The sequence below is a fragment of the Doryrhamphus excisus genome, linkage group LG9 (assembly GCF_037039965.1).
Source record: "Doryrhamphus excisus strain RoL-2023G ecotype Guam linkage group LG9, RoL_Dexc_Guam_v1.1, whole genome shotgun sequence".
NCBI lineage: Eukaryota > Metazoa > Chordata > Actinopteri > Syngnathiformes > Syngnathidae > Doryrhamphus > Doryrhamphus excisus.
The window spans coordinates 10,415,915-10,436,156 of NC_136365.1; the positions used below are offsets into that span (position 1 = coordinate 10,415,915).

At 40.3% G+C, this 20,242-nt stretch overlaps 1 protein-coding gene, 1 long non-coding RNA gene and 4 other non-coding genes across 7 annotated transcripts in view; all 6 read right to left on the reverse strand.

Annotated features, from left to right (window-relative positions):
• LOC144899813 (uncharacterized) overlaps positions 1-20,242 on the reverse strand; it is a 64,757-nt gene that overhangs the window by 13,965 nt on the left and 30,550 nt on the right. The window lies entirely within an intron of this gene.
• Positions 4,017-4,135, reverse strand: LOC144899862 (5S ribosomal RNA). The gene has a single exon (XR_013628197.1). It is a non-coding gene; the product is annotated as a 5S ribosomal RNA (ribosomal RNA).
• On the reverse strand, positions 4,267-4,385 carry LOC144899919 (5S ribosomal RNA). The gene has a single exon (XR_013628254.1). It is a non-coding gene; the product is annotated as a 5S ribosomal RNA (ribosomal RNA).
• Positions 4,516-4,634, reverse strand: LOC144900639 (5S ribosomal RNA). Its single transcript, XR_013628826.1, has one exon. It is a non-coding gene; the product is annotated as a 5S ribosomal RNA (ribosomal RNA).
• Positions 4,765-4,883, reverse strand: LOC144900749 (5S ribosomal RNA). Its single transcript, XR_013628936.1, has one exon. It is a non-coding gene; the product is annotated as a 5S ribosomal RNA (ribosomal RNA).
• Positions 7,847-19,758, reverse strand: LOC131136460 (ribosomal protein S6 kinase beta-2-like). Of its 2 annotated transcripts, none has more exons than XM_058083287.2 (16): positions 19,559-19,758; positions 18,513-18,567; positions 18,394-18,431; positions 18,077-18,191; positions 17,382-17,450; positions 17,150-17,297; positions 15,991-16,048; positions 12,780-12,880; positions 12,486-12,576; positions 12,128-12,218; positions 11,684-11,791; positions 11,484-11,546; positions 10,522-10,599; positions 10,342-10,449; positions 10,060-10,172; positions 7,847-9,656 (listed from the first exon to the last, which is right to left on the reverse strand). In XM_058083287.2, exons 2-16 carry the CDS (start codon positions 18,564-18,566, stop codon positions 9,479-9,481), a joined length of 1,413 nt encoding a protein of 470 aa, XP_057939270.2. In that variant the 5' UTR covers position 18,567; positions 19,559-19,758; the 3' UTR covers positions 7,847-9,478. The 2 variants fall into 2 exon arrangements, 1 of the variants encoding a protein (XP_057939270.2); XR_009131746.2 differs by having other exon boundaries at positions 9,509-9,656; positions 10,322-10,449.

Sequence of the window (20,242 nt, forward strand, 5' to 3'; positions counted from 1 at the left end):
TGTCATTTAATGAGATACAATTTAGTTGAACCAACTAATTGCAAATATGTTGAGTGAACATATCTGTATTAAGTATTTGTGTGACCATTACAATATTTAAATCCAACTTAATTTGTATAGGTTGTTTTAACATATTTACTAAGGTAGAAGCTGACTTATTATCCATTGGTTACATTACATGATTATGGGTATCTTATTTTTACAGGGTAGGTACAGCTACAATTTTAAAAGGTAAAATAACACCAGTTATTTAATCCTGACTTGACAAAACTTAAAGTTCAGTCAACAAAAAGTTAAACTGAGACAAAACTTTTTAAAAGAAAAATAAACTCTAAAATAGCACTTATTTGGAAAAATACCTCAAAACAGATTTGATTTGTAAAATGACTTTATTCTTCAAAACAGGCAAACAATGACAGACAAAAATGCATATCTTGACTTGATTGACACTAAATGTCATGAACCAGAGAATGGCTGATGACACGCTCTCTTTGCAGTAACTCTTTGGTTTGATAAAGCTGAAGAATCAGTCCCTTTCACGGGTAGATGGCAGATGGAGGTGAACTTGAACAGGAGACCCTGTTTGTATGTGACACAGGACTTCTTAATAGTATCCTGTTATCCTGTTAAGTTCCTGGGATAAATTGAGACAAGAGTGAGGACAGGTCAACTTAGTTTAGTGACCAACAATCAAAGCAACACATGTCAAAGAAAAAAAAAAAAACTTAAATAATACATTATCATGCGGTTTTTATTAGTTATGAACCTTCCCTCAGAGTTTGACAAATAAATTAAATAAAAAAATAATGCTGTTCTATAAAAATTAAAATATAAAAGTTAAGTAACAGTGCTTGAAAAATATTCCATATTTGTTGCAATGGGCATTATACAGATAACTGCCATAAAATATTTGTTCAGAAAATACATAGAGGAACACACAATTCATACACCCACACAAAACTTAAAACTACATAATTATAATAAAAATGTCTAACCATTAAACACCACCACCACTGTTGATAAAGCAGACACCCATGTTGCTTTTTTGAGTGCACGTGTGCGCCTCTTCTCTGACTCTCCTCTTGTCACACAGCTTCTGCTGCCACTGCTGACTGAACTCTGTTCCTTGTCTTCCATCCTTGCTGCTGCAGTGATCCTGAAGCTCTGAGGCCTTTGCACCTCTTCCTCCTCCATGCTGACCGCCTCTGCTTGGCTTCTGGCTTCCGGCATCCCCTCATCTCCCTCTGGGTCACTTGATTGCCGACACTCCCTGGCGTAGTGGCCCTGTGCAACGCAGCTGAAGCACTTGAATTCCGGGCACTCTCTTAGGATGTACCCAGGTTGAATACACAGCCTGCACACCTTGACCTGCCTGTCGTGCATCACCTTAAAATATTCTTCCCCTTTAAGTGTTTGGAATTTGGTTGTGAAGGGAAGCGAGCGGACCCTTTCATTAAATTTGACGCAGCAGAAGCGTGTGTCATCCAAAATGTCCGTTCCTGGTCATTTCCTCCTCTTTTTTGGCGACACAACTGTCACCCCCCCCAGTCCTCCAATTTTTTAATTATTTCATTGTCTTCAGTATAAACTGGGAGACTTATAAAAGAAACAGTCAGTTAATCTCTGCATGGCTCAGAGGCAATGAACCTGCAATTTTTAATTCTTAGTCCATCCAAGAGCTTCTTTTTACCATCCATATTCTTCATTGTGACCTTGTGTCTATTTTTTGCTTTGAATCTGCAACCTGTCATGGCTCCACAGTTTACAACAATTTCCTTGATCATGTACATTGGTGCAATGGCCTCCTCACCCACGACCTCCACTGCCACAGCTAATTGCCTATGATAGGCAGCAGCCTTGTCTGATGGCTCCATGGCTACCAGCTTGACTTGTGCTCCTTGATTGAAACACCCCCCCCCCCTCTACCAGCCACAGATTTGGGGGGTGAGGGGGTGAGCGGGCACACTCCGTAAGCCATTGGGTCAAATGAAGGCGACACTGGCCAAACTTTTCCGGCAAAAAGGATTGTTTTTCCCATAAGTGGCAAACAGCGCCCTCTGCTGTCAGGCAAGAGCAGAAACCATAAAAATTAATGCACCTTTTTTTCCCTCTCTCTCCCTCTTTCTCTATCCTAAATTGAAGACTATTTTGGTATTGTCTGCTATCGAGATTAGGGCTGCTCCCCTCTATGAAAGCGTTCTCGAAGCTTTCTTGGTCGGCGGCCTGGCATAATGACACGTCCTTCTTTACATTAGCTTCAAAGTATGTCCATACGGGTATCTTCTTTTTTTCGAACTTTGCGAGGTTCCACCTTAGCCAGATGGCATACCTAGCGTGTTTTTGATCATATTTGCATTTTCCCATTGAACATGACTGAATATTTTTGGCTAGAGGAGCTCAGCTGCTGGCCTTTTAAAAACCTTGCTCGCGATGGCCCAGTAGATTATTTTCGTTGTGCATGTTTTTATGTTGATTTCTTTTGTTTTTAACATAATTCCGGATAGCACGTCCGTCTCCTTACCTACTTATTGGCTGTTTATGTGTCCTTTCCAGTCTTTTGGGATGGCCGTCTTTATTTTATTGTATTCCATTTTGATTGTTCTTTCGGGGGTTTCGTATTCGTGTACACTGTCAACAATGGCTTGCTCCCTCAGGAAGCCCGGTATGACCTCATATACATAGTCCTTGATTTGTCTTAGTCCTGCTTCAAAGAGGATTTTGTTGTACAGTACTTTTCCTTCTTTTGTGATCTGGGTGTTTAGAAAGACTGTCTGGCTCATCACTTTTTCTTTTGTTTGATTTATATTAGGGATCGACTGATGTGGTTTTTGGGGGGCTGATGCCAAAAACATGCTAGGTTAAATCTGAGGTTACTTGGCCCCTGTTGTCTTCTAATTGTTTTATGTACATTTTTCTCTGTTTTTCTTTCTCAAGGCTTAAAAAGAGGCTGGTGTACTTTTCGCCCTTTGTTGCCCACAGCGCTTTGCTTCTGATGATTGCGCCTTCGCACCTTTCTTTTTGTATACATCCAGTTCCTTTTTTAATTTTATGTATTTTTTGATGTTATATTGTGGTATTTCTTCAATATTTTTTTCCTCTATTGCTATTTTGCTTTCCAGCATTAGTCTCTTTTTGTTGTCTATTTGTCTTTTGCGTTTGGCAAATCTTATGCTCTGCTTTTTGATTAGGATCTTTATCGTCTCCGATCCTTGGATGGCGTTGTCCTCCATCAGCTCCTGCACAGGTTAGCTTTGGAGCAGGGCGATTATCTTATTTTTATATATAGGGTCTTGTACTAGCGAGGAGTTGAGGCACCAGGTATCCCCGCCCCACCTCCTCCTCGGGCCATAGGGTTAGTGTCATGATGGCATGGTCGCTTAATTGTGAATTCGCACTTTAGTTTACGTACTTACGTAATGTCCTACAATTTCTTACTTAGCAATGCAGAGATCTTTTATTTTATTTTTTTTTGCTCTTTGTGAAATCCATAATTAGCACTCTTCCTTCACTGTTTGTTTGTATGTGGACCTCGTTTTCAACACAGTTCTTTTTTAGGAGTATGGCTACGCCGCATGACTTTTTGTTGTTGTCTCATCTGCGTTTTTCTTTTCAGTCCGCTCCATCTCCAGTCTCCAAGTCCGCTCTTAGAGGCCCTGGCATTATTTGACCCCCCACCCCCACCCACAGCTGGCGGTGGTGGGGTGGGGGATTGTACAGATTATACTTTTAGATTTTAGTTTGAGTTTATGTATAATTGTCAGGTAAAAAAAGGATTGCTAGACAAGGAGTGGACACACAAGGTCTCCCTCTGCTTGCACACACTCGCACCTGTGCTCAAACACCAATCAGTGAGTGGGCGTTTTCAGGGTAGTATGGCCGTAAGCTGCTAGGTCACCTGAAAATATCCTTTTTGAAGGAGACGCAGGCCAACCTAGACTCCCGCAAAAAAGATTGTTTTTTCCAATAAGTGTCAAACAGCACCATCTGCTGTCAGGCAAGAGCAGAAACCATAAAAAGGCTTACAGCACCTGGTATTCCCAGGCGGTCTCCCATCCAAGTACTAACCAGGCCCGCCCCTGCTTAGCTTCCGAGATCGGACGAGATCGGGCGTTTTCAGGGTAGTATGGCCGTAAGCTGCTAGGTCACCTGAAAATATCCTTTTTGAAGGAGACGCAGGCCAACCTAGACTCCCGCAAAAAAGATTGTTTTTTCCAAATAGTGTCAAACAGCACCATCTGCTGTCAGGCAAGAGCAGAAACCATAAAAAGCTTACAGCACCTGGTATTCCCAGGCGGTCTCCCATCCAAGTACTAACCAGGCCCGCCCCTGCTTAGCTTCCGAGATCGGACGAGATCGGGCGTTTTCAGGGTAGTATGGCCGTAAGCTGCTGTGTTATCTTAATATATCCTTTTTGAAGGCGAAGATGGCCAAACTTGACACCCACAAAAATAATTGTTTTCCAAATAGTGGCAAACAGCGCACTCTGCTGTCAGGCTCGAGCAGAAACCATAAAACGGCTTACAGCACCTGGTATTCCCAGGCGGTCTCCCATCCAAGTACTAACCAGGCCCGCCCCTGCTTAGCTTCCGAGATCGGACGAGATCGGGCGTTTTCAGGGTAGTATGGCCGTAAGCTGCTGTGTTACCTTAATATATCCTTTTTGAAGGCGAAGATGGCCAAACTTGACACCCACAAAAATAATTGTTTTCCAAATAGTGTCAAACAGCACCATCTGCTGTCAGGCAAGAGCAGAAACCATAAAAAGGCTTACAGCACCTGGTATTCCCAGGCGGTCTCCCATCCAAGTACTAACCAGGCCCGCCCCTGCTTAGCTTCCGAGATCGGACGAGATCGGGCGTTTTCAGGGTAGTATGGCCGTAAGCTGCTGTGTTACCTTAATATATCCTTTTTGAAGGCGAAGATGGCCAAACTTGACACCCACAAAAATAATTGTTTTCCAAATAGTGGCAAACAGCGCACTCTGCTGTCAGGCTCGAGCAGAAACCATAAAAAGCTTACAGCACCTGGTATATAATCATAATAATAATAATAATAATTATCATTATTATTATTAGTAGTAATTAATTAATAAGAATTATTATTATAAATAATAGTAATAATAATAATAATAACAATTATTATCACTATTATTATTATCATTATTATTATTAAGGTTCAGGCTTGAAATGAAAGCAGGGGGATAAAGGAAGCCCAAACTTTTAATCTGTGGTGTACACACAAGACAGAATTAATTCTCATACTTTTCATAACTGCATCCAAAGGCTGGCATGATGACCAGAGAGCTACGTTCCAATCATAAACTGTATAAGGATCCTAAAATATTGTCAATAACACTCAATAGGTTATTACTTGGGCCTATTTTTAAATCGTGCAATAAATATATATATTTTTTTTACAATAACTAAGGGACCTGGTGTTGCCATCAGAGAATTGATGAAAAGCGGTCCACTAAGCTAAAGTTAATTTCCATTTAAGGACCGAAATAATACTAATTATTTTAAGTCAAAATAGCAACTAAATGCTGATTAATATTTTTCTTGAATATATCCATATTTGGTAAGGTGGGAAAGGTGTGAGCTGGCAGCGAGTTCCATAGACGGCATTCCCTTGGTACGTAAGAGGATTGGTGATTTTACAATAAAAATAAATTTACAAATAATATTTGCAAAAATGAACATACAGTAAACCTCGGATATATCGGATTCAATTGTTCTCACTGGTTTTGTCCCATATAAGCGAAATCCGTTATATGCGTATACCGAAAAATGGCCGTTTTACGCATATATCGGATTTATATCCGTTATAAAAAGGCACTTCCTTGACTATGTTTCCAATGTACCTGGACTGGGCAATGAAAAGAGACGTAAGGTAATGAGAATTGAACTTTATTGGACTCTGAGCATAACAAATTGTTAATTAAGCTAGGCCCTGTTACGCCCGTCAGGCCTACGTTATTTCCAATAGTGAGGTTAAGATCTCATTCACTGCTGTGCTAGTATTATTGACGTCACTCACTTTTATATTTGTCCTAAATCTGAATAATAAACGTGAATATAAATCGCGCAGGCAACGCTGCAAATGGCGTCGTATAGCGGCCTGTCACGATTCGGCAAATCGGAGCGCCACGATGCGGCCATCCGATATATGTGAGGGAAATTTAATGGAAATGCATTGGAACGGGACTGGAGATTTTGTCCGAAATAGGCGAAATCCGTTATAAAAAATCCAATATATGCAATGAATTTTTATTGGAAATGCATTACAGAAAAATCGGTTCTTTTTTATCTGTCCGTTGTGAGCAGATTTCCGATATATCCGAGTCCGATAAATCCGAGGTTTACTGCCTCTAATGGCCCACCTGCAGTACCACCACGGCCCACGAGGGGGCCGCGGCCCACACTTTGGGAATCGCTGACCTAAAACATTCCTTATTTATTTCCAATTATAGCGAAATACCCCTATGAATGCAATATACCTTTGTCCAGGAGTGGCGCTGTGCCAGCCTCTGTCCTCCATCCATCCCGAACTTCAGGTAAAACAGCACAATTGCTTTTTCCAAGCGAGTGACAAGACGGACAAAAACAAGGTAAACTACAGTAAAAGAAAAACAGCACAATTACTTATATATATATAATATATAATAAAATATTTTGTTTTTGAACGGTTCTGTTCAAAAAGCGGGTTTGTGGTGTGGCGGTGCCACTTCCGCTATTGTTCGCTATTCACGACGATCGCCGCAGTCCACCTATTACACGTAGTATACCTATTATATGCATAGGCGAAAGTAATTTGGACAAATATAACAATTACAAACATAGCTCCTTAGAGTTAAGTTTTTTGTAAGTACAATGTTATAGTTATTCATGTAAGAGTATAAGTAGATATCATCTCTTAAATTAAACTCTTATGAGATTTTAAAGTGAACAAACAAGAATGGTTCCATGACTGTAGTTGTTTTGATTCCATTTAAGTATGAATAATAGTTTATGGACATTGTTTTTGTCTGTAAATGTTCTTGTTCTGTCACTTTTAATGTATTTAAAAGCTCATATATGACTATACATATATTTTATACATGTTGCTATTACATACTTTAGCCTGTACTTGTATTAATGTTGTTGTTTCGTAATACATTATATTATTTCTGTCACTGTAGAGAAAATGAAGTTTTTCCCCGGACGGGTCAGTGTGGTCTTTCGCAAGGGACCACTGAGCATGAACGAATGAAGGTATATCTAATCCAATCCTCTTTGAAGGCAACTCTGGCCAAAAACGACTCCCACAAAAAGGATTGCTTTTCCCAACAAGTGGGAAAATGCGCCCTCTGACATCAGGCGAGAGCAGAAAGCTTACAGTACCTGGAGTTCCCAAGCGGTCCCCCAGTGCTAACCAGGCCCGTCCCTGCTTAGCTTCCAAGATCAGGGGTTCTCAGGGTAGTATGGCCGTAAGACACAGAATGTTCTGAAAAAATCCTTTTTGAAGGCGACGCTGGCCAAAAACTGTCCCTGTGACACTTTAATTCTTGCTGATCCCACCACAAAATACACAGAAATGTGATACAGGACGCTCTGTAGTACATTCCTCTTATCCTGACGAGCATCAAGTCAAATGCATTAAAGAGTTCTGCCCTACTCAATGAATTAATTTGACTGCCAAAATGGAGGCTTATCCATTGAATCTCACCAGCAGGATCAGACTTTTACACAATGAGCATTTGATAACATTTTCCACAATTCATTAAGCAAATAACCTTATTGATGTCTCAACGGCAACTTTCTACATTTGGAAAATTCACAGCAAAACTCTGAGTCAAACACAAGGTAGCAACATTTTTTTTTTAATTCAGTGATGACAAAGACAAAAAGCAATCCCAAAACATTTCATCCACTAAATCTCCATATTTTTCATTAATTACTCAGACTAACAGCACCCTTTATAATTCTTAAAACTCAATGCACACCGTAAAACAAGGTTATAGGGGATGGCGGGGTAATAAGGGACAATTTTCGGGAAAATGTTTCAAACGTAATTCTGCCTTTTCATGTTAAACAGGAAGCATATATTCTTGAACAAATTGTTCAAAAAACATTTTCCTGAAAATTGTCCCTTATTACCCTGCTGTCCCTTATAACACTGTTTTACGGTACTGTACAAATAAAATAGAACTGAATACAATTATCATATCCAGATATTTTATAACACTGTAACAAATACGTTGAGATTTATGAGGGGGGGGGGGGAAAGGTCATGCATTGCAAATACTATACCTCATATAACAGGTTTCTGGTTGCGTATGTCTTCAGTGACTTTAAACTCGGGATGTCCTGTTCCAATAATGACATTGGGTATCGGGCAGATATCAACAAAATACAAAAGGATTATAGCGGCCTGCATCTCCAATCTACGATCGTGGCACTCCGATGCGAGCAGTGGATTGCAAACTCCGCCCCAGCATGTCTAACCAGCAGCGACCGGACAGAGCGCATGTGATCACACACACACACACACACACACACAAGTGTTTGCTAACACAGTAGCAAAGAGCAGGAGTAATGCCAGCCTTGTCGCAGTAAAAAGATGTTACAGTTGAGTGCAAATGTGTAATGCACATTACATAGCATTGCATCAAGGAGTCAATGGGTGAGTTTTTCCTCATAACTACTGTTGCTGTCTTTTGAGTAATATCCAAGCCTTGATCCAAGCCTATTCTCACATGTCATATAAGCATGGTTGAGTTGTCCTTTTCTAATACTCCACACTACTAAATAAAATATAATTGATGATATCGGAATCGGACGATATTCAAAGCTGCAATATTGGCATCGTATCCAAAGTCAAAACGTTGTAACGGGACATCCCTATTGTATGTGTCTGGGTGTTTTGCATTATAATTCCCCTTCATTGTTATATGATTTGTAAAGTGAGGTAATACTTAATACTTGAATGACATTGTGCAACATTGCCATTGGGAGTCATGTGATGCCTAATAAATTTGCATAAGGTACAGTTTCACCCCAAATCATCAGGTTCTGTAGCCAGAAATAACTGAGTTGAAACAATGTCACATGCTCCATCCTCATCCCAATGTCAGTATTAGCTACATCCACATTACTTCTATCACACCGTCAAAAATATGACAACTCAAAATTGTTAATTACCTCAATTTTTCCAATACTAAGAAAAAACTCAGATGTACCCATAAATAGTATTTCCTACCAATTCTAATAATAATGGGATTTACTGTCCAGACACTCAAAGCGCTTTACATTCATTAAGTCCACAGTCTCACACACATCAAATGACTTAATAAATGCTTTCAATATTTCAAGGCAGATAACCTATTTTTGTTCTGTAAAGTAAAGCCCTTGTGCCAGTACATGATGTAAAGTCAAACGGACAATACTACTCCAAGCACGATAGAAAGGAGCAACCTGATCAGGTCTGGAAGTGCGGGCCCTTATCTGTGGTGTCCCTCTTCCTTCTTGTTCCTGGCAGGAGTACTGATAGGCTGACTAGCAGATCCATTCTCCAAAGGCACAGGAGGTGGACTTTCTGAGTCGGATGTGGGAGAATAGAGTCCTGGCTCTCCATCAATGTTTGACTTAAAGGGCCCAGCAGAGGAAAATGTTGAGGGACTAAAAAGAAAAAATAAAACGATAACGGAACAAAACAAAACTCAGTTACCAAAATGAAAAAACTCATAGTTGACAGTGGTCTATTCTAGTCACGAGAACAAGACTAGACAAGATTTTATAATTAATTTGAGCAACAACACAATGAAAAAAATATCACAAAACATGCAGGTGCATTGACACTAAACATTATTGTCAACATTTTTCTGTGACCGAATAACCCACGGTTATGGTTATAATATTAAATACTATATAATAATGAAATATCTCCCTTAGAACACACTGCCCCCAAAGCTTTAAACCTTGGGAAACACTGCTTGTGTTGTTTCTATATTCTCTACTTGGATGTAGACTCACATTCTATCAGTACATGCAAATTTCAGTTTATGGTGTGTGTGTGTGTTACCTGACGGGTGTGCGTGGGCAACTGTTGTGTCGGCGAACAGGCCTCAATCGGGGCTCAAAGGAGAAACCTTCTTTTAAGCTGTCGAGGACTGAAGGAGCCACATAAGTGAAGCCCTGATGGAGGTCAAGGACAAAATCCCCTCAGTCACAAGAACATGTTATTATGCTGATTCCCCATCTCTTTGTTTCAACACTGGAGTTATTTCAGGCAAGTAATTATTTAACGAGTGTGGCTATAGTAGATATGAATAGCACTGCACTACCATGGTGTAAGGACACTCACAGCAAAGGTGAGTGCTGCACTCTGGTTGAGGGCGGTATCGTCAGGACTGTCCACTGGTGTCTGCCTTGTGAACCTGGTGTCAAACTGGCTCACATCTTCATCTGACAGCTACATGGATAAAGAAACAAGCTCTGTGGACCTTTGGAGAAGTCAGGAGCCAGGGAACAAATTATGTTTTACCAACTGTGGCTTGTACGGTGGCTCCACACTCTTGTTCAAAAGGTCATCCCACTTAATTTGTTTGAAGAATGGATGTTTCTGAAGACAACCACCAAGTAGAAAACAACATCAAACACAGTCTCATAATGCTCTAAACTACTACTTTTTATTCACGATACCCCACTAGTTTTATTTGGTTACATTGCTGTAAGAAACATAATCAAGCTGAAACATTGGCCTGTTTAATCGACCCCTCAACTCAGTGAAGTCTTCATGTTCCCTTAGCAGTAGGTATGATGTTGGGGTCACATCAATCATATTCCCTGCCTCCAAACACAGATGATGATGCCGAAGAGTCTTATGTAACCACATCACTTCTGAAGGGGGTCAGAATTATTGCTGGGTGATGGGAAATTCAATACATATTTCACTCTATCAAGTACAAATTAACTTATAACCTAGAGTAGATCGCAACTGGACTGTTGTCTGAGAAGACGTTTCGACTCATCTGAGCAGGCTTCATCAGTTCATGCTCAAAGACTAGATAGGACAGCTCCATTCTGAGGGGATGGTGCAGGTTCAGAGTATTTATCCTCTACGGTAGCAACACATCCGAGCTAAGAATGGCTTCAACCTTTGTGGTGGAGTGAGGCCTCTGCCAACCAACAACAGTTTTCTTGGGTGGAATGACCCTTGTTAGTCAGAGAGGGGTGGTGTCGTACACTTCCACCTCTGTTCATTCAGGTTGTTTTCCCCAACCTTGACACAGATGGCCTCGCCTCCCTCCCCTTTCAACCATCTGTCTTGTCTATCCAGAATAAGTACATTTCTGTCCTCAAAAGAGTGCTGGCTGTCTTGGGGGTGCAGGTAGATAGCTGAGTAGTGACCTGGAGTCAGTTATGATCAATGCAATGCAGTGAGAAACAAATAATTCTGGAATGACAATGAGCAAATACTCTAGTATGAATGAAAATAACAGTTACTTGGATATCACCGTAGTCTGCTTTGCTGGAGCCAAGTCTTTGGGCTGGATTCTTCTTCAGCAACTGATGGCAGAATATTGAGCAGACAAGGATAGGATATTTCAATAAATTGTGCTTTCCTTTTTTAATCAACTTCAATGAATATTCTGCTATTTGCAAAACGGAATAAGAAAAGCCCAAGTTTGGGTGTGTTTCCAGACCTTTTTGATGAGGTCCTTGGCATCGATGGTCAGATACGGAGGAAGATTGAGTTTACATTTCAAGATCTTATCAATGGTTTTTTTCCGGTTTTCTGCTGTGAATGGAGGCTGTGGAGGAGGGTAAGAAAAGTGTTAAGTGCCTAACATCAAAGCGTATTGTGTAAATCAACATGACTACTAAAGGAAGACGCTGCCAATTCTTTTCAGGGTATTGAATCAATCGCAACTGGACTGCTCAGGTTCTAGTAGAAGATGTTTCACCTGCCATCCGAGCAGGCTACATCAATTCATGCTCAATTACTAGGTTGGACAAATTCTAGTCTGACTAGATAGGACAGCTCCAGTCTTTGCAAATCAACAGTGGTTAGGATACAATGGAGTGGGGCCTCTGCCAGCCAACAGTTGTTTGGCTGTAACACCCTTGTTCAGTAGCTTTCATCTTACCGATCCAGTCATCATGTCGTACATCAGGCATCCAAGGCTCCACCAGTCTGCTACTCTGTTGTGGCCAGACCGCGTCAGGATCTCAGGGGCCCTACCAAAGTAAGTGAGGAGAAACAGTGAAAGAAAAAGTATTTACCAGGATCTCGCCAAAAACGGACATAATGTGAAATATTCATGGTTGAATACGGCCTGTTAATCAAAAAATCTTCATACTGAAACACATTTTGTGCATTTTCTTGCCTAAATGAAGTATACTAATTTAAGGCATTCAGAAGACACATTCAAAGATGTTGTGATGTCTTTATGACCATGTGATATTTCAATTTTTCTTTGTGTAGATGATTTGTGCATTACTCACATGTACTCTATGGTGCCACAGAATGTGTGTGTAACGCTTCCATCATGAATGGACTCTTTGCAGAGCCCAAAGTCAGTTAGCTTGATGTGTCCTTTAAATATTAAGACAAGTTGGAATTTACACAACAGTCTACTAAAGTTTCATCATGTAAATTCAATGTCAGAGATTGAAGTGCGTGACAATATTTTCACAAAGCAAGGTTAGACTTAACTCAAAAGGTGTTACAAAAATAGTGTTAAATCTGCTGATTACAAAAAAATGTATACATGTATTCCGAAGCACATTTTCCATTACCTTGATGATTCAGCATGATGTTCTCAGGTTTGAGGTCTCTGTAAATAATCCCATGAGAGTGGAGGTGACCAAGAGCCAGTGTGATCTCTCCGAGGTAGAAACTGCCCATACATATTTTGAAAATCAAAAGAATAGAAATGATTACTAAAAAGCAAGCATGCAATTCCTGAAGTGACGGTGCTGTCTAATATGCAAATAAGAAATGCCATGGTGTAGTTTGACCTGTAATCTGTCAAATCCAGCTGCAGATGTTTACGCTCTACATGTTCAAAGGCATCGCAGCTTGATGACAATGATAAAATCAACCTGGACCTGACCTTTTATCTCCCAAGGAGAAAACAATAAATGAAAATGAAATAACTCGGATGTACTAATTTTTACTACCACATATTCATTCACCTTATGAAAACAAACTGAGGCTACACAAATACGGATATTTTGAAAAGGTGTACTTTTCGATGCATTTTGGCCTCTCATCCACACAGCTTTTGGAAAAATGTCCAGAGTGGAAATTTTTAACTGTTTATGTGTAGACGGGTAAAACTGACCTGGTTTGTCTGGAAAATGTGCCACAAGAGCTTATGTTTTTAAACCTCATTTAACAATAGACCATCAAGTTATTAACTCACGGATGTACAGCGGGGAAAATAAGTATTGAACACGTCAACATTTCTCTCAAAAAACATATTTCTAATCAAGCTATTGACATGAAATTTTCACCAGATGTCGGCATCAACCCAAGTAATGCACACATACAAAGAATCCAAACATTTATGTTCATAAATTAAGTTATGTGTAATAAAGTGAAATGGCACAGGGAATAAGTATTGAACACATGAAGAAAAGGAGGGGTAAAAAGGTCTGGAAAGCCAAGAAAGCAGCTGGAGTTTGTCAGTATTTAGAAGGTTAACTTGTCCCCTATTAGTGCAAAGTAATATCAGCTGGTTTAGTCCTGATTAATGCCTTTTAAAAAGGTTTCTCACCAGCAAGGTGTTAGACAAGAAGCATTGCATGATGGGTAAAAGAAAAGAGCTGTCCAAAGACCTACGCAGCCTTATTGTTGCAAAACACACTGAAGGCATTGGTTACAGGCGCATTTCTAAACTTCTGAAAGTTCCAGTGAGTACCATTGGGGCCATCATCCGGAAGTGGAAAGAACACGGCATTACCATAAACCAGCCACAGCCAGGTGCTCCTCGCAAGATTTCAGACAGAGGAGTCAAAACAATCATCAGAAGGGTTCTCCAACAGCCCAGGACCACTCGTGGAGAGCTTCAGAAAGACCTGGAATCAGCAGGTACCGTTGTTTCAAAGAAAACAATAAGTAATGCACTCAACCGCCATGGCCTCCATGCACGCACACCACGCAAGACTCCATTTTTGAAGAGGAAGCATGTTGAAGCTCGTTTGGAGTTTGCGACACAACATTTGGATAAACCCATGACATTCTGGGAGAACATACTCTGGTCAGATGAGACCAAAATTGAACTCTTCGGATGTCATAAGACACAACATGTTTGGAGGAAAAATGGCACTGCACATCACCCCCAAAACACCATACCAACAGTCAAGTTTGGAGGTGGGAGCATCATGGCGTGGGGCTGTTTTTCAGCATGTGGTACTGGTAGACTTCATATCATTGAAGGAATAATGACTGGAGAAAAGTATCGAGACATTCTTGATCAGAATCTGCTGTCATCTGCCAGGCTGCTGAAGATGAAAAGAGGGTGGATCTTTCAGCAAGACAACGATCCCAAGCACACAGCCAAGGTAACACTCAACTGGTTGAAGAAAAAGAAAATAAAGCTGCTAGAATGGCCCAGTCCATCACCAGACTTGAATCCAATTGAAAATCTTTGGAAAGAACTGAAGATCCGGGTTCACAGAAGAGACCCCTGGAACCTTGAAGATTTGAAGGCAGTTTGTGTGGATGAATGGGCCAAAATCACACCTGAGCAATGTATTCGACTGGTTTCTCCATACAGGAGGCGTCTTGAGGCTGTAATCACCAACAAAGGTTTTTGCACTAAGTATTAAATAAATTTCAGTACGCGTGTTCAATACTTATTCCCTGTGCCATTTCACTTTATTACACATAACTTAATTTATGGACATAAATGTTTGGATTTCTTTGTATGTGTGCATTACTTGGGTTGATGCCGACATCTGGTGAAAATTTCATGTCAATAGCTCGATTAGAAATATGTTTTTTGAGAGAAATGTTGACGTGTTCAATACTTATTTTCCCCGCTGTAAGTTAAATTTTGCGCAGGGGTGGACACAAGGGTGTACATTCAAGTATCCTGAACTCAATGCAAGTGTGAGCTGATTTAAAGATAATGTAACATACTGTAGATATCTTCTGTAGACTTCCTTTATTGTCATTGCACAGTAACACAGCAGTGAAATTGCCAACAAAATGTTGTTGCTTTGCTCCCGTATAATAATAATAATTTGGAGGATAAATAGATGACATCAAATATGTACAACAATGTACAATGTAAACAGTAAATTGCACAAATAATTTAAATAATTTTGAACAAATAATAATAATTTAAAGTTTTCTGTGTGTGTGTGGGCAGGTAGAGGCGCTTATTTGGCATTCAGCAGTCTGATGGCCAGGGGGAAGTAGCTGTCTCTAAACCTGGTTGTTCTACAGCGGATGCTGCAGTGCCTTCTCCCCGACGTCAGGCGAGAAAACAGTCCATGCTGGGGGTGTGTGCGGTCAGAGTAGATCTGATGGCTTCCTCCCACATTTTAAAAACATGCTAGCGACTCCCAAACTGTCCATAAGTATGAATGTGAGTGTCTATATGTGCCCTGTGATTGGCTGGCGCCCAGTCCAGGTTGTACCCCGCCTCTCGGCCGATGCACCCCCGCGACCCTCGTGAGGATAAGCGGTAGAAAATGAATGAATGCGTGAAATATGATGATATTACAATGATCAACGAAGGCAGCTGTGACTGCTGTTTCGGGACTTCTGATTGGCCAAAATGAAAACATCAATGGTCAATGTGTTTCTAGTGTTGATGGACAGGTTTTGAACACCAGCAAAGGGGTAATGTACGTTTTAGAAAAGATCCGTATTGGTGTGGACAGAGCCTGAAAATGGACTTGAGTTGCATTCATTGTCATATTTTACACAGTCCACAAAATTTAGAATTAAGGAAAATAAAACTTTCACATTCTCTGCAACAAAATAGGGCATTACCAAGCTGTGTCCTCCATGAAGATGCCTTCCTTCTCTAATTGCATGAAAAGTTCCCCTCCTGGAAACATAACTACACGTTAGTGATAACACTCCAGTTCTATGGACTCCTGAGTACGGAGTTTGCATGTCCTAATGATGCTTGAAATTAAGTGGTTAGGAGATTTTATGGCACAGCAGGACCACCCAAGACAAACAGTCCCTTAGTGAGGGACCAGACCAGTGTAGCTCAAAAAGATGATGAGCAACATTTATGGACATTCCCTCGCCCTTTTGTCGGTCTGGTGGCCAGACCTGCACTTATGGAGCCTAGACAGGCACAGCCCAAAGTGGCAACATGGGTCCCCCCTCCAATGAGCTTATCACTCTATGGAAGGTGATAAAGGGGGCAGGTGCAGAGTGAGTTGGGTGGCAGCCGAAAACGGGGACCTTGGTGGCCCGATCCTTGGCTGCAGGCATCTAGTCAGGATGCCTCCCAGATACCTTTGCTTAGGCTGCTGCCCCCACAACCAAAAAGTTAACCTATGTTAACAGCATAACAAATACATTACTCTTTGTACTCAGAAAGGGAGTCACATAAACATGAATCAATGCAAGCATATTTTGTATACATTATGGACATTATGTTCTTCTTCTTGTATGTTTAATGTAAATGTATTTTCAACTTGTCCATATATCGTATTTTCCGGAAAAATAATAAAATAATATCTCCAAAAAGAGGGGCGCTGCAAAAAAGTTTGGGAACCACTGGTTCCATATACTGCTCTCTGTGATGTCACTCAATTTTGAGTCCTCAAAATGTTTTTCTTTGTAACGATTTAATTCTAACAATAATGCATTAATGCATCATTTTTTAGCATTGAAATACAGTCTTGTAAGAGCTCACTTTTATTCAAAATAGGTATAGTATATTTTGTTCCTTTGTTCTGCTTTGTAAAATGTTGGGAGCACCAGTTCTCATTTACAAACTTGACCTGATCTAAAACTGTATTCATGTTTTGGCTAAAACATGCTTTGAAATTTACTGTCAACAACCTGCACCTCTGTTCTCCCAGTTCATCTATAATCTGTTCATCTCGTCATAATGAGAATAAAATAAACTCCAGTTTTATCTTCATGTCATGTGGCATAGATTGGTTAAATATGGCCCACGGCCTCTTACCACTTAGGTACTCTAGAATAAGGTAGAGTTTTCCACCAGTCTGGAAGGCGTAGAGGAGATCCACAATGAAAGGGTGTCTCACTGTCTCCAGGATGTCCCTTTCAGCACGTGTATGGGCAGTGTCTTTAGCATTACACACTATCTTAGCCTTAAAACACAGACAGAGACAAAGTTTGGGAGAAATATGGATTAACTCTGTTTTCAAGAATGTTATGGTAAGTATTACAAGTACCTTTCTCAGCACTTTCATGGCAAATATTTTTCCTGACAAGGCACCTTGAACTTTCCTCACCTGGAAAACCTGAAAAAAAAAAAGGGGATTGTGTTGCCTTCACATCAGTAACACAGAAAGTGTGTTTTGTATGGGGTATCGAACAAATTACCATTAACATTCCGACTGTATGAACCTACATCTAAAGTCTGTGATATTGGCACGCCAATACAAGCAGTGCATTCCCTATTCCTTGCCAGCACTTTGATTCAACACGGAGCAACAACAGTGTGTGCTCGTGTGTTTAGAGTAGAAGTGATATCAGCAGTGTTTTTTCGTTAAAGTCCAAAAAACATGTTGTTGCTGACTTGTCATGTACATGTTTCTCATGGTGGCACACCAATCTCATTGTACATTTGAAGGAGAATTTTCGCAACACCACAGCCTCTTGAAACATCCACCACTGTCGGAAACATTTGCGAAGCATGAGAAATTGCCACGAAACAGCAAAAAGTAATTGGCTGTAAGACAGACGAGCAGTCAGTAGTGAGTACGTTGGGATTAAATGCTTCATTGAGCACATCACGCCTCACTACACTAGGTCTTTTGTCGATAAAACTATACACCAGATGCATCAGGAAGAAAATTGATCAGTCTTGGCACATGTCAAATGCATGTTACTGGCCACTCACTCAAAATGACACACCAACACTTACCTTGCCATAGGCACCTTTTCCAAGCACAGTGAGAAGCTCAAAACAATCAGGCCCGACTCTCTCACTGTCTCTGTTTACACATTCACTGGTCAGCACCACCTCCTCTTTCTGTACACTGGATTAGGAACAAAAGTAAAGGAAGAGTAACAGCCATTGACATTGTGCTTGAATGCATCACAGTAATGCATAATACATTTCCAGGTATATCTGGAATACAGTCATGTAGCGTTTCCAAATGTCATCATGTCTCATTGTGCAATAACAATGAAGTTTAATTCAGTATCCATCTGTAATACTGACAAAGGATTGGGACTCACTCATCTGGCTCTGTCACGGTGCCATCACAACCCTCATCCTATAGATACGGGAACAACAAACCCAGTCATTTAATTTACACGCTTGTAATATTTGTTTCTTTGAGAAATTAAAGACAGACCTCTGTGTCAGTGACGTCTTCAGTATCCAAGTCGATGTCGAATACTCCCGCCATCCTGAAATAGAGACTTAGTAGTCAGGCGTTCATTGACTGACCAAAAAACACCAGTGTTTCACGTACATTTATTTATTATTAACAGTCTGTAATAAACAATTAAATGTGATTAAAAAAAACAGATTACTGTATGTGGTGGTTCAAGGGTGGACTTTTGACATAAAAGGAACTGCTGCATAATGAAGCAAAGGTAAACGTGGATTGCGCAGCAACAATGTTGCACCTTTGAAGTGTATTTTCCATTTATACTTTACAAACAATCTTGACAAACTGGTCTTGAATGACAAAGTACCATGTCAAGAAGCCATGGAGCTTTGTTTGGACTGACTTTTTGCAAATTTAAAATGGGATAGGTGAGGACTCAAGCCATGAGTCTACGTCCAAACTAGTTATTTTGAAGTCACAATTCTGGAAAAAGACATAGGCCCATTAACAAAATAATTATTTTCAGTGTATTCAAACTGATATTCAGTGTCATTGCTATTACGTTTGAGGAAAAAGACAGCTTGTTAGCTTTAAAAAGAGGCCAAGGCCATGGCTGTACTCCAAATGGCTTTGGATTTAGTTTGAGTATTCTTTTTTGAGCGTTTTAATCTACAAATCGGGAATGTTAAGGGGTTAAGTCAGTATAATACCAGATATGTCTTTATTAGTCCCACAAGACAAGGGGTAATTCAAATAATGGTATTTCAACGACATGGCAAGTGTTTTTATGAAAACACACGGTGTATTTGAGCTCTTTGATGACGTCCATGTTGGCAACAGTTGGAAGTGAAAGGCAACCAAAACACGTGAGCGACCAAGACAAAATAACAGGCGTAATTCCGCCTTCCAAATGACGTGAATGCTTTTTGAGTCGCCATCTCCTCCAGATAAATGTATACTAAGTGTTCATCTTAACGAACTAACGCTGATGGCTTTGCTGACAGATAGCTGAGCGCAACATAAGAATCTACACAGACATGCTAACCTCAAATTAGCTTCCACCTCACCTGACAACAGTCCTTGATGCGGTGGTTTCTCAGTTCACTCAGGATTGCGCTGATTTTATCATCAAAACTCCTTTTAAACAAACTATTGTGCTTGTCATTGTATGACTTCTTCTGTCAAATCGACGTCAGTTGGTTTTGTGCCACTTACAGCGCCCGCCGTGTCGACTTCCTGGTGTGGCTGACGTCAACGATCTACGTCATCAGCCTCTTTTTTTATTGGCGGATCGTAAATCCCACGTAGGTGCAGTAGACTGTAGCGTATAGAGACGTATTACGTCCTCAATAATGGCAGTTGGGTCCCAAAGTTGCATGTTTGAAAAGAAGAAGTACGGGAATAGAGAATGAAAAGTTGATATTGCAATGGGATCGAACGAATCACTTTTGGATGACTGGTAGAAGTTAAAAAAAAACTAAAAAGAACACGAGTTTGCCCTTGCACTTTTGCAATCAATAGTTTAAATTTAAAGTAATTAATTTAATCATGGGAGTCATGAAGCCACTGAAAAGGCCATTGATATAAAATGATTGCACTGGCTAAGGTATTTGTATTTGTACTTTATTATATGAAAAGTTAAGTTTTTGTAATAAACTGTTTGGGGTTTTTTGATAGCTTCACTGACACTTAAACCCACAATTTTATTGGACTTTTATCATTTATCACTTGGCACTTTAACGCAACTACTA

Coding starts and splice junctions, on each gene's coding strand:
- LOC131136460 (XM_058083287.2), bottom strand. CDS start 18,566: ATGGCGGGAGTATTCGACATCGACTTGGATACTGAAGACGTCACTGAC. Junction 17,298..17,381: donor CCATGAAAGTGCTGAGAAAG/GTACTTGTAATA, acceptor CTGTGTTTTAAG/GCTAAGATAGTGTGTAATGC. Junction 11,547..11,683: donor CCAAGGACCTCATCAAAAAG/GTCTGGAAACAC, acceptor TTCTGCCATCAG/TTGCTGAAGAAGAATCCAGC.